Genomic DNA, 13,758 nt, shown 5'->3' with positions numbered 1-13,758 from the left:
TTCTGTCCTGCCTTTGCTTCTCTTTTTCTAAATTAAAAAAAAATTTTCGGGGGCTTTGAGGTAGAGTATACATTCTCCTTTGCTCATCTGTAATTCCTCAAGAAGGCTTAAAGCAGAGACCATGACACTTGCTTTTCAACAAAGCTTAGGCAAGGTACTGACAACCTGCATGCACAGGCCAAGAACCATGGACAACTTACCCATCTTTCACATTTTATCATAGAGATTTCACAAAAGCTTAAACATCTATGCCTTGTTCTGGATCAGTAAGCTTTAATTTTGGCTCTTCAGGCTCCTCACACCCAGCCTTCTTTTCACCTGTAGTCAGAGCTGCCTGCAGCCCCTGTGTTTTCCTTACTCCCCAACCCAACTGTATTCCTTCTCTCCCCATTTTCTGCCCCTTATTCCTTCTCTGCATGTCCTACTGTCCCGAAGCAGGTTCTACCCTTGGATCCTCTTGAGGACCGTGCAGGCTTCTGCATGAGAATAAAGTTTCTAATGGAGAAAATTTCAACCAAAGGCCAAAGAAGTAGAGGGAGAAACACCTTTATTGTCAACAGAAGTGGTAATGGTTATAAGCTTGTAGAAAGTGTTAACTATAAGAGACAATAAACCAGGAACTGGGGTGGAGGTGATGGTAAAATGAGGAATCTTACAAAGATTAACCTAGATGTTACCCTTGCTCTGAGATTACGTCACCAAGGGAAACAGATTTAATATTGCCCAGAGGCTTAACCTCTCCTTCCTTTCCTTTGTTCTTTCTTTGGTGGTGGCTGGATTACAGAGTAGTGATCTGCTCTTAAGTTAGCAGTAGTACCTAACACTAGGTGTCAGAGGTCAGTTGTTGGTTTAGAATACATCCAGGCTGTTAACTTCTAGATGTGCTTCCCATGAGGGTGGAGAATTTCTTCTCTGACATGGCCCAGAAACAGTGCTCAGGCCACTAGCCCCCCCATTCTCTGTTGGGAACAGTCATACCCAGGTTTCCTGGCAGGACTTATGGATCCTGTAGCCTTGTCCCCTTCAAACAGAATTGAAATCGACAATGAGACAGGACCCAGGAGTCCCAGGCAGAGCCAGAAAGAGTTCAGCATTCTTACCCTGATTCCTATTCCTGGACATGGTTCTTAAGATCCGGTTGTCAATAAACCTATAGCTAAGCTGGGGATTGCCCAGTAGAATTCTCGACAAGCAGAAGGAAGCGCCAGAAACACGTGTTGACATAAGGAATTGATCCATCGGGTTTCTTCCACACTCATAGCACATGTATTCCTTCCTGGGATATGGGAACCTCTTCTGTGTGCACCCCCTGATGGTGGATGAGGGAAGGGTTCTTAGTGAAGATTTTCTCACACTGAGAGCACTGGTAAGGCTTTTCCCGTGTGGGTTTTCTGGTGGGCACTCAAGTGGGAGCCATTGTTGAAGCTTTTCCCACACTGCCCACACTTGTGTGGGCTCTCCCCAGTGTGGACTCGCCGGTGAGCACTGAACTGGGAGCTGTTGTTGAATCTCTTTGCACAGACAGTGCACTGATAAGGCTTCTCCCCCGTGTGGGTCCTCTGGTGGACAATGAGGCTGGAGCTCTGGTTGAAGCTTTTCCCACATTCCCCACACTGGTAGGGTCTCTCCCCTGTGTGAGTTCTTAGGTGGGCAGTGAGGTTGGAGCGCTCGCTGAAGCCTTTCCCACACTCACTGCACTTGTGAGGCTTCTCTCCCGTGTGGATTCTCTGGTGTCGAACAAGATAAGAACTGCGGCTAAAGCTTTTCCCACATTCATGACATTTAGAAGCTTTTTCCACTTTGGGGACTGGCTGGTGGTGAGAGGGAGAACTCTGAGAGCAGTTTCTCCCACACAGGAAATGTGTACAGGCCTTTTCCCCAGTACGAAGTCTCTGGTGACTCATTCTCTTCTGGGATGGGGATTTCTCCTCACTCTCCCCTGGAGAACATCTTCGTTGCCTTCTTGACACTGGAGCACCTGCCCAGCCTCTTTTTAGCTCAGAATGCCAGAAGACTTCACTGGACTTTCTCTGAAAAGGCTTGCTCATTTCTGCTTCCTCTGTATCATCCCATTTCCAATTCTCTTTTGTAATCCCGCTCTTGATCTCAATACCTGCAAGAAGAGAAATACATCAGACTGTCGGGACTTCCCTGGTGGTGCAGTGGTTAGGAATCCGCCTGCCAATGCAGGGGACACGGGTTCGAGCCCTGGTCCAGTAAGATCCCACATGCCACGGAACAACTAAGCCTTTGTGCCACAACTACTGAGCCTGCACTCTAGAGTCCACGAGCCACAACTACTGAGCCTGCGTGCCACAACTGCTGAAGCCCACGCACCTAGAGCCTGTGCTCTGCAGCAAGAGAAGTACCGCAATGAGAAGCCTGTGCACCACAGTGAAGAGTAGCCCCCACTCACCACTAGAGAAAGCCTGTGTGCAGCAACAAAGACCCAACGCAGCCATAAATAAATAAATAAATAAATAAAAAATAAAAAAATACATCAGACTGTGGAGCAGGAAAACAATGGAATGAGGAAAGAATTACAACTAAACTACCTTTAAGAAGAAAAACTAATTGGAATTCTCATGTGATTCAGGCTTCTGCTAATTAAAAACCTGTTTTATTTTCCAATTGTAATATTTTTAAGCTCCAAATTCTATGATCACAGGTAAATATACCCAAAACTCCATCCACCCACTTTGCTCCTATTGCACCTCTTTTTGGATGTTCTGACACAATGACAAAATGAGTCAAGGAGTCAAGCTCTTTGTCATCTGTCTCAGTTCTTGAATGGCCTGGCTTCTGGGAAGAGTAACAAAAGGCCACCCCGGGTTTAACCATCTCAGACAGGAAGAAGGCAAGTTGCTGGGCATCTGGGAAGCCCAGGCTTAGATTTGAAAGGAGGGTCAGTGCTGGAGAAGGAGAGAGAGTCTGGGCTGGAGACCTGACTGGCCATCTGTGGAAGCAAAGTAAGTGCAAATCCATGGGGAAGAATGACATGGACCCTGTGAAAGAGGCCAGCAAAGCAAAATCGGGGCTCTGAAGTGCAAAGGAAATAATCCTTAACCATGAAAACCAAGACTCTCTGGCCTATGTCAGGTCTACATCAAGATGATGACAAGGCCAGGAGCAGAATGGCTCTCTGGTGATGCCAGGCTAACGGCCCTAAGTGGACTTTCCCATGCTTTGACCAAGAGTCAAAGCCAAGAGTCTTACCACGTCTGTTTGGGAACAGGTCCGGCAGGCCAACCCTCCTAACTGCCTGGCCAGGATCCCTGAAATCCTCTTCCTCCCAGTCTTCACCATCCACGGTGGTACCTTCTCCAGCCTCTGTGGGCCCCCCATTCTGCTGACTCAGCTCTCTAGCCTCAACTTCCCTCTTGGCCAGGATCAGTACTGCTTGCCATAGTAGGTGCAGAGGCCCAGGGGCTGGAAAGGGCATCAGTTTCCTCGTAAAAGATACAAGGCTCAGGCACATAGCCTCTCCTCATGTTGCGGGAACTCAACTGCAGGCTTTTGAACTTGGCACGATGCTGCTCTGGGGTCTGCAGAAAGCTTTGCTCCTGGAGTTGTTCCACCAAGGCCCTGGAGATCTGGCTGTTCTGCTGATGGGTCTGGAGTTTTTCATAAAACTGAGAATGGCCAGGAGTGTCTTGGTCTCTTCATAGCCCCAGTGCACACTTGCTGCCAGGAGACAACTCAGTGACCAGAGCAGGGCAGGCTGATACCGCAGTGCAGGGTTTTAGCAGCCCAGGAAGCCACATCCTAGTCTCTCAAATTATGCCATGCTGGCTACTGTTGTTCCTGGGGAGATCTCACTGTGCGCTTGTTCCTAAAGCAACAACTTCCAGTGAAATCCTCTCCAGCTGAGGAGGGGTTGTAGAGTCTTTACCAAAGCTTCTGCTTTTATTTCTCTTTATCCTGAATCCCACTAATTTCCCCTGAGAGATGATTTACAATAAGCCTCGAGCTTGTCTGTCTCCAGGGTGGTGGGAATCTCTGAGGGTGAGTGGCCATATAAGAGGACCTGGTGAACAGGTAAGACTTGGATGGAAGCAAAGATTCACAAGAGAGAAGATAGGATACTTCTGCTAAGTCCCACCTCTCATGTATGAGTCCCTCCTGATCTGGCTCCTGTACATCTGTTTATATCTCTTGTCATCTCTGTGTATGTAAGAAACTGAATTACTGCAGGTAGTGTCCCAAGGTGAGAATAAGTAGTAAAGGTCTGGGAAGAGCAGTTCAGGAAGGCTGGTTACTCAAGAACACTCAGCACAGGCCCCACAGGGGCTGCCCATCTGGGCCGGTGGCTGAGGGCTCATTTGTCTAGAGCCGTCCCAGCAAATGCATTCTGATCACACCTGGTCATGATGCTCTGAAGGGCACGCAGCCTCTTCTCGTCACCCTCTAGTCCACTCTGCTCTGAGCCACTGTCTTCTTGTGCCTGGATTACTGCAGTGGCCGCCTACCTGGTCTTGACTCTCCTCTGGACCTCCTACAGTCTCTCTCAATCCAGCTGTCAGAGTGCGCCCCTCCTCTTCATTCAACTCAACTAACCTCTGTGAGTGCCAGCAGGCCAGCTTCTGAGAAATGCAACTGTCATATGACATGGACCCTGCCTTCAAGAAGACCACAGTCCTCCAAAGGTCTCCGTAAGAAAACGGAGACACAAACACGTGTTTAAATAGAGTTAAGTGTCAAATAAATTGAAATTCTCAACATGATCCTTTTAAAACTATTACTCCTCTGCTCAGAATCCTGCAAGGCTACCCCATTTCACACAGAAAAAGCCAGAGTCCTTACAAAGTCCTCTATGTAGGGCCTGAGGCCCTAGGTTAGTGCTTCTCAAAGTATCTGTGAAGAACCAGGTTTTTTTGTTTTTCAAAATACATTGAATATGCAGTTAGATGGTGCAGCAATGTCAGATTGCTATAAAAGTTTCTAAACGCTTGCTCTCAATTTCACTCTCAGTAGTGCTGCCCCACGTGATCTGGTTCTGACCTTGTTTATTACTCTCATCCCCTCTCAATCTGCACCAGGCACACTGGCCTCCTTGCCCAGCCTCCTCCGGCTTAGAGCCTTTGCACTGGTGATCCCCTCCGACTGTTACAGTCTCCCCAGAGAGTCACACAGTTCACCCATTCTCCTTCACATCTCTAATGTCATTTTCTCGGTGAGAACTACCCTGACAACCCAAATTAAAAATGCAACCCACCCTCTGTCCCCACATGCTCCATCACTCTTATCCTGCCCCATTGCCCTGCAGCTACAATGGAACCTGATTCCCAGACTAAGATGACAGCTCTCTGAATCCACACAGCGGCTCCAGCTAGGACATCACCCACCTTCCACAGAGAACACAGTGCTCCTTCCCCAGGCTAACATTAGCTTCGTTCTTTTATGTTCAGTTAACAAAATCTAGATATAACATTTACTCACACAATTTATTCTTAGGTCACAGAAACAGCCCAGGCTTTGGCTTTACAATTTCACAACTCAAAAGAAAATCCCCTGGGTTATTACCAAGACAACATAATGGTTTAGGTACTGCTTTTCCCTGTGTGTAACCTGCAGGTGGCCAAGTGAATGGCTTTATGGCCTTCATCCCAGCATTTCCCCAGCAGTGAGGGAACAGGAACAGTCCTCAACTTACAGCTGGAAGACAAGGCACAAAGTGGGAGCATGGTTTGCTTATAGGTGACAGTACCAGGACATGTGTGCCGAGAGGCCCTCACCCAAGTGGCTCTGGAGCTGGCTGTAGCTGTGGGGACTCCAGTTTCCTGGACTGGCTGCTTCCTGTCAAATTTGTAGCTGTCTCAGGGCTTCCCTGGTGGCGCAGTGGTTGAGAGTCCGCCTGCCGATGCTGGGGACACGGGTTCATGCCCCGGTCCGGGAAGATCCCACATGCCGCGGAACGGCTGGGCCCATGAGCCATGGCCGCTGAGCCTGCGCGTCCAGAGCCTGTGCTCCGCAACGGGAGAGGCCACAACAGTGCGAGGCCCGCGTACCACAAAAAAAAAAAAAAAAAATTTGTAGCTGTCTGAGCCCCCCACTGTGTCCTCAAGCCTCGCCTCTTTGCGCTTTCATGGCCCTTGGCTTGGCCCTTTGGCCTCAACAGCCCTGTCTGCCAAGCTCCTGGGAGAACTGGAGGAGCCCTGTGAGGCCAGCAGAGCTTCCTTCTCCTCCTGAAGGGCACAGGGTGCCTGGCTGCAGCCTCCCCTCCTTCGACAGTCACTGGCCCAGAGGCTTCTGAACTGGTTCATGCTGCTCCAGAGTCTGGTGGAAACCTCGTTCACACAAGAACTCAGCGACTTCCCCACAGAGCTGGCTGCTCTGCTGGTGCTCCTGCAGTTTCTCATAAAACCGAGGCTGCTGAGAACAGACAGGAGAGTCCTGGTGTCCTCGGCCGCCCAGGGTGGGCCAGGCTCTGTCCCATTTGCTGAGTCTGGCTCTTGTGCTTCACCCTTGATTTCTTCTCCCCTGTTTGCTGGTGTCTCATGGGCTTTCACTCTAGTCTCCCTTGTGGAAGTCTTAGGCCTTTTCCTTGCCCTGCAGCCCTGCATACCTGGGGTCCCTGCGTGTTCTCTGATCCAGCCCAGGATGTCCTTCCGACCATGAATGAGCAGCCCTGCATGTGGAGATGCAAGGAGGAGACATCAAGGCTGCAGAGCATCTGTCTCTGAATCTGACGGTCGGGGAGGCTGCTCTGAGGAGAAGCAGCCCAGACGGGGCAAAACTGATTTGAAAAAAGGCAAGAGATCGGTCCAGAGACTCTGAAAAAGGGCTCTTGTTGCCTCCTGAAGGGCCTGGGCATAGAAGTAGACTATCACGGTTGGATTCTCTTGTCTTTCAGTCTCCTCTGCTCCCCAGGACCTATCACAGCTGTGTGTGTGAGCACAAGTTCACTCATCTCTCCCCTGTTCCCAGCACAGCCTGTGCCTCCCTAGCTGCTGTCTGTCTTCCCTCTCCACTCATCCTCTGCCTCCCACACGCTCTGTCCCCACTGCCCCTGTCATAAGCCCGTGCTTTCCCTTCCTTCTATCACTCTGTCCCTCTCTGTGTCTTCCTTTCTCTGTGTCTCTTGTCGCCTCTCAGTATGTTCCTGTTCCTTCTTTCCCCCCACCCAACAGGCTCCCCACTGCCTCTCTGTCTCCTTTCCTCTTGGGTTCTCTTGGTCTGTCTCCAGACAACTGAACACATTCACTCTGGACCTAGAGGGAACGTGGATCCTTACCCAGCCAGGCGTTTCTGTCACTCTTCTGTGTAACATCCCTGTAGAGGGCCCTCTGTTCGGGGCCCAGGTGTTATCTGCCCTTCCTGACAGAGGGATATGGCTCTGTCCTCACATGTGGCTCGTCCCTGTAACAACACAGGGGTCTGCTGCTACCGATAAAATAGCACCGCTCTAGCTTGGGGTGGGGCAGAGACAGGACCACGGGTATCAGATCAGGGGCAAAGCAAGGCAGGGAGAGGTCAGGCCTCCAAGAGAAGGATCGGGATGGGTAAAGAGCCATATGATGATGTCAGTGGACAGAACAAGGAAACAACCCAAGAGAAACTCAATGGACCACGTAAAAATCTTTCCAGCATCTCTAGAAAATAAGGGACTTTAGGCTGAGAGTGAGCGCAAGATGAAAGGGGAACTTAAAGAGACAAAAGGTATCCACCATAGCTCACCTGGGCCCCAGCTATGTGGAGCACAGCACCTGTCTCCTGGTCTCTAAGACCCCTCCTCTGAGGAAGGTTCCTGGGAGCCTGCAGAGTAAGCCAGGCTGGGGGAGAAAACAGCCACTGTTAGAGGGCGGTCTCCACGTAACAGCCACAGAGCAGAGGTTGTGAGTGGGGTCCCCAGGCCAGCAGCCTCAGCAATACCTGGGAGCTCATCAGAGATGCATATTCCTGGGCCCCACTGGGATATAATGAATCAGCAACTCTGGGGGTGAGGCCTGGGAATCTGTTTAACACGCCCTCAGGTGAGTCTGATGCATAGTCAAGTTTCAGGACCACTGCCACAGCCAATGGCCTGTGTGTTAAGAAGTTCCTTTCACCAGATCTCTCCTGACATAATAGCTTTAAAAAAAGGTTTTTTCATTCTAAAGAAATATGTGCATAGTATATATATATATATATATTTTAATTTATTTATATTATGTATTTATTTTTGGTTGCGTTGGGTGTTCGCTGCTGTGCGCGGGCTTTCTCTAGTTGCAGCGAGCGGGGGCCGCTCCTCGCTGCTGTGCCTGGGCCTCTCAGTGCAGTGGCCTCTCCTGCTGCGGAGCACGGGCTCCAGGCATGCGGGTTCAGTAGTTGTGGCTCACGGGCTCTAGAGCACAGGCTCAGTAGTTGTGACGCATGGGCTCAGTGGCTCCGCGGCATGTGGGATCCTCCCGGACCAGGGCTCGAACCCGTGTCCTCCTCATTGGCAGGCGAACTCTTAACCACCGCGCCACCAGGGAAGCCTCATAGTATATTTTTTAAAAATTTTAATAGAATACTTGGGAGCAAGGGGAGGGAATGTCTCATTGCCCAACCACTCAGAGATGACTATAATGCTTTTTTTTTTTTAAATTTATTTATCTAGTTTTTGGCTGTGCTGGGTCTTCGTTGCTATGCGCAGGCTTTTCTCTAGTTGCGGCGAGTGGGGGCTACTCTTTGTTGTGGTATGTGGGCTTCTCACTGCAGTGGCTTCTCTTGTTGTAGAGGACAGGCTCTAGGCGCATAGGCTTCAGCAGTTGTGGCACATGGGCTCAGTAGTTGTGGCTTGTGGGCTCGAGAGCACAGGCTCAGTAGTTGTGGCACACAGGCTTAGTTGCTCCGCGGCATGTGGGATCTTCCTGGACCACGGCTCAAACCGGTGTCCCTTGCATTGGCAGGCAGATTCTTAACCACTGTGCCACCAGGGAAATCCCCTATAGTGCTCTTAAAAATACCATGGGAATTCGATTCTTTTTTTTTTTCAGACCAAGATAATACATTCTTTTCCAGATCCCCATCTTCAAGAATAGTACAAAGAAAATGGTACATTTTGATGACTTATTAGTGGAACTTGACCCCTGGGGAGGTTTCACCACTTGGGAGCAGCCCGCAGGTACGGTGAGCTGAGGTTGCAGAACGTGGAACACAGTGAGTCCTGCCCCCTTTACTCAGACCCCAAAGTCTCAGAAATCACACACCAAAGAGCACAGATGTTCCCAAGGATTAAAAGTAAATAAATTCTAAATGGCAAAGTTTTCTAACATATTGATAGTGTATTTACTTCACTTAAAAAATACGAAAGCAGGGACTTCCCTGGTGGCGCAGCGGTTGAGAATCTGCCTGCTAATGCAGGGGACACGGGTTCGAGCCCTGGTCTGGGAGGATCCCACATGCCATGGAGTAACTAGGCCCACGAGCCACAACTACTGAGCCTGCGCGTCTGGAGCCTGTGCTCTGCAACAAGAGAGGCCGCGATAGTGAGAGGCCCCCACACCACGATGAAGAGTGGCCCCCGCTTGCCACAACTAGAGAAAGCCCTCGCACAGAAACGAAGACCCAACACAGCAAAAATAAATAAATTAATTAATAAACTCCTACCCCCCCCAAAAAATACAAAAGCAAACAAACTCTTAAGACTGTTTCTCATTTCATCAGCAGAAGCTTGCCTTCTTAAACAGCATGAAGACACAGTGCTTTTCTTTAGGATCTGAGTTAAATAAAGGTAAGGGGGCTTTAAAATAATTACTTAGAAACCTGTAAGGGCAGCTTTGAATTACACAGAAAAGGCAGCAGTGGCCTTTACATAATCTAGAAATGTATGCAGCCAAAGTGCTTCACAGAAAGAGACTTATAAAGATAGAGCCTTGGTCTGTCTGCGCAATGGAATATTACTCAGCCCCCAAAACAAACCAAGTAGTGATACTTTGTAGGCTGGAAACGTGATAAATGAGAGAGGCTAGAAACAAAAGGTCATATATTGTAGGATTCTATTTCTATGAAATGTTCAGAACAGGCAAATACAAAGAGAGAGAATGAGGAGCAACTGCTTAATGGGCATGGCGTTTATTTTGGGGAGGATGAAACTTTTGGAATGAGACAGAGGTGGTGATAGTACAACATTGTGACTGTACTAGATGCAACTGAATGGTTCACTTGAGATGGCTAATTTTACATTAGGTGATGAATTTGAGATCAATTAAATTTAATTAAATTTTTAATTAACCTTTTTCTAAAAATTAGGACAATTTTTTAAAAAAGCACTGGAAGAAAGGAAAAACTAATAGGAGAAATGTATTTTGGAAGAGATTAAGCTGGATGGAAGGGGGTTGTATTCAAGTTCATGAAGAACCACTCTGTAGAAGGTGAGGTAATTATGCTCACCTTTAGTAACACCAGATTCAGAAGCAATAGAATTAACTTGTGATAAGAGAGAATTAAGCTAACACATAAAGGGTCTCCACCCACATTTTAAGGGCTAGTACCATCAACTATAATTTGAAAACTTGATTTTTGGATGTATCTCAAAGGCATTTAATCTGGAACCCAGGGGCCAACTTGAGCTCAGACCTGTATTTCCAAGAGATGATTGTCCCTCACACCTTGGGGGAGGGCAGAGGCTTCTGCTTACCTTCTGACTGTCCCCACGGTCTCTGGGGTGAGCTCCGTGACCCCTTCACAGGCCATTCTTCTGGAAGAACCCCCTGTTTCACGTGGGATCTCAGTGATTCTCTGGCTGCTCCCAAGGAGGCCGTCTCCTCGATGGGCATTTTCAAGTCCTTCCCAGATTCCGGGACCTGAGAACAGACCCCATCATCTGTCACTACAAATTCCTGTCTAAAGTGACAGAGGAGAGATACTGAGAGGTAGCTGGGGTATCACCTCCCTTACTGCTTCTCACTTCCACTTCCTGCTCTCCCCTTCACCCCCCTGATGGGTTTCAAATAGCCGTTTTAACCCTTACATTCCTATACTGTTTTCATTCACATTAAGAGTGTGATCCTGAAATGGTGGTGGACAATAAGGGAGAGATGGTCCACACAGAAATGGCAAGGGGAACCGGGACCAGGATGACTGTTAGCACAAAGGGATTCCCGCTCTGCTTAGGTCCCCTCTCCAAACTCTTAACTTCGTACATGTGCTCCACTGCCCTTCTCCATCCATCCTGGTTATTATTAACAGTCTCCAAACCATGGATATTAAATTAACTTCCCCCATTTCTAATGCATCACCACCATACTGCTCCCCCCTCCAAATTATGTCAAAACCTTTCAATCCTATGAAATTTCACCGACACCCCCTTCACCACTCTTCCTCCTACAGCTGGTGTGCACATCCGCCTCCTCGCTGGGAGACGCAAGCACATCCTGATCCAGCCATGCAGACTCGGGCGTCAGCAGGCTGCTTCCTGCTCTGGCCACAGTCACGTTCAGGCTGGCACTCCTCTGACCCACACTCCTCCGTTACTTGTTGCCTCTCCCAGATTTCTGACCTGGATTTCAGCCGCCTTCTTCCCACAGAATCTCCCACAACTGAAGCCCTCATGTTTCTTTTCCTTCTCCTGTGCCTTTCACACCCCCCTTCTCCCAAAATATACACGACATTACACTGAGTGGATCTCAGACCGAGTCCTTACCTCTACAAGTAGGTATTTTGTGAAACTCATCACTGTCCCAAACTGACCACTTAATTCAGGCAGCAAGGACCGGCTCTAATATGACTTTGTTTAGTGTACAACACATGACACACTCCTTCAAGGAACCTTCTAGCAAGACAGATTAGATTTAAATTCAACAACATCTCTAATTTTCCTGACCTGCTGAGTGAAGGATTGTTGTCCTTTTCCTCGCCTTGTTTTGGAGAGTGTTATCTCACTTTAATTAGTGACTCCAAGGTTTCAGTGAATATATGAATGTCTAAGTTATTTCAGCAAATGAGAAATTCTTCCCATAGACCAAGGACATAGGACCAAGGCAGGATAGCTAATACTTTCTGGGCAGCAGACAGCTTCTGGCATTTCTCAGCTAAGCGCCTCTCCAGTAACTGGATTCTTGAGCTCCTCACACCAACTTCTTCATGACTAAAACCACAAGGTTCTGACTGCCTTTTCTCACCTGCTGCCCAGGTGCTCTCTGTACATCCTCAACCAGAGCCACAGCTTCATCACCATTTTCTGGACACTGCTCCCTCACCCAGCTCTGGATCTTTTCTGGCAAGATGGTCAGAAACTGCTCCAAAACCAGCAGCTCCAGGATTTGCTCTTTTGAGTGTGTCTTAGGCCTCAGCCACTGACAACAGAGTTCCCAGAGTTTGCTAAAAGCTTCATGTGGACCAGCTACCTCCTGGTAGCAGAACTGCCGGAAGCGCTGGCGGGAAGCTTCATAGTCAGGGCCGTTGTTGTGCAGGGCTGATTTCTGTCTGTGTGTGGAGTCCTTGCTTGGGGACGGGTGTGCCTGGGAACTCCTTATTGCAGCCATGGTTTGCTTCAACGAACTGGCTTACTGGTTGCCACTTCCATCCTGCAGATCAGATTCCATCTCTTTTCTTATCACTGGGAAGCGGGTCTCCTGGATACCAGTGAAAAGTGTGTCTTTTTGGAATCAGAGACATGAGCATTTCATAGACATGCAGACTCAGACGCACACTTGAAAAAGGCTCAGTGAGGCTGAAAAGAATCAAAAAAGACAGCATGAAACCATCCCATATTCCTCCACTCTAGTTATTATGTTTTTTTTTTTTATGCAGTACGCGGGCCTCTCACTGTTGTGGCCTCTCCTGTTGCGGAGCACAGGTTCCGGACGCGCAGGCTCAGCGGCCATGGCTCACGGGCCCAACCGCTCCGCGGCATGTAGGATCTTCCCGGACCGGGGCACGAACCCGTGTCCCCTGCATCGGCAGGCGGACTCTCAACCACTGCGCCACCAGGGAAGCCCAGGCTGATTTCCTTTTTATTCGGCAAGGATGCCCTGAGTACTCCAGTGCACTCGGTGCTAGGGTTAGGTCCTGCGGCTGAAGTGGACTAGGAAACAAGTCCGCGGGCTCCCGCTCCGGTCTCCCGGGGGTGAGACGGGCAGGGCCACAGGCCGGAGAGAGTCCGCGCTGGGGCACAGGGATCGGGACACCTCTGGCCGGCTCGGGTGGGCCGGGGCGAGGGGCCGCGGCACAGGAGGGTGACCGCCGAGCGTGCGAGGGGCGCCCTGACCTGGCCCAACTGCCTCTGAGACGACTGCTAGCAGCAAGCCCCCGGCCGCCAAGAAGCGGAGCACTCACCTGACGCACTCACTCGCGACTCCCCAAACTCGCTCGGCCACCGGGTCGGAAGTCAGCACCGCGAGACCCCGCGCGGATCCGCCCACTGCGCTTGCTCGCGAGTCTTGCCAGCGGACTACAACTCCCGGAGTGCACTGCGACGGCGGGGCGCCGTTCTCGCCAGCATCGACAGACCCAGCAGCCGATAGGTGAGAGAGAACGCCCCCGAGGAGCCAATCCCTCTGCGGAGGAGGCGCGCTCTCCCGTGGCACAGTTTCGCGGCAGCCTGTGGGAGTGTCCGCGACGAGCGGCTTTTTCCCCGCCCTCAGCCTTGGCTCCTGGGTTCTGGTTCTCCGGTCCCCAGAGAGGTGAGTCGGCTGCAGGTGGGCGTGTGGAGCGGGGCTGTCGGCGGTGCTGCCGTCGCAGGCGCCACCCCCGGCTCGCACCCGGCCACGTAGTTGAGCCGCGCGCCAGAGTGCTGCAGCTTCGCCAAGCCCCGGGCCAGCTGGGGCGCGGAGTCGGAGCCGGGCGCCCTCG

The 13,758-nt window shown here is 50.2% G+C and overlaps 1 protein-coding gene across 1 annotated transcript; it reads right to left on the bottom strand.

Moving 5' to 3' along the window:
* Window positions 1-530: 530 nt before the first annotated feature.
* ZSCAN32 (zinc finger and SCAN domain containing 32) lies at window positions 531-13,385 on the bottom strand. The gene is given in 11 exon segments (XM_067706870.1): window positions 531-1,376; window positions 1,378-2,113; window positions 3,217-3,371; window positions 3,373-3,652; window positions 6,365-6,427; window positions 7,235-7,298; window positions 7,300-7,359; window positions 7,678-7,772; window positions 10,604-10,769; window positions 12,087-12,637; window positions 13,243-13,385. Coding segments are annotated over 10 exon segments (2,103 nt in total). The 5' UTR covers window positions 12,450-12,637; window positions 13,243-13,385; the 3' UTR covers window positions 531-1,255.
* Between the last annotated feature and the right edge of the window lie 373 nt (window positions 13,386-13,758).

Source organism: Pseudorca crassidens, chromosome 15, assembly GCF_039906515.1.
Source record: "Pseudorca crassidens isolate mPseCra1 chromosome 15, mPseCra1.hap1, whole genome shotgun sequence".
Taxonomy (NCBI): domain Eukaryota; kingdom Metazoa; phylum Chordata; class Mammalia; order Artiodactyla; family Delphinidae; genus Pseudorca; species Pseudorca crassidens.
Note: the sequence above shows the minus strand (reverse complement) of the source record. Positions and strands in the feature narration are given on the sequence as shown.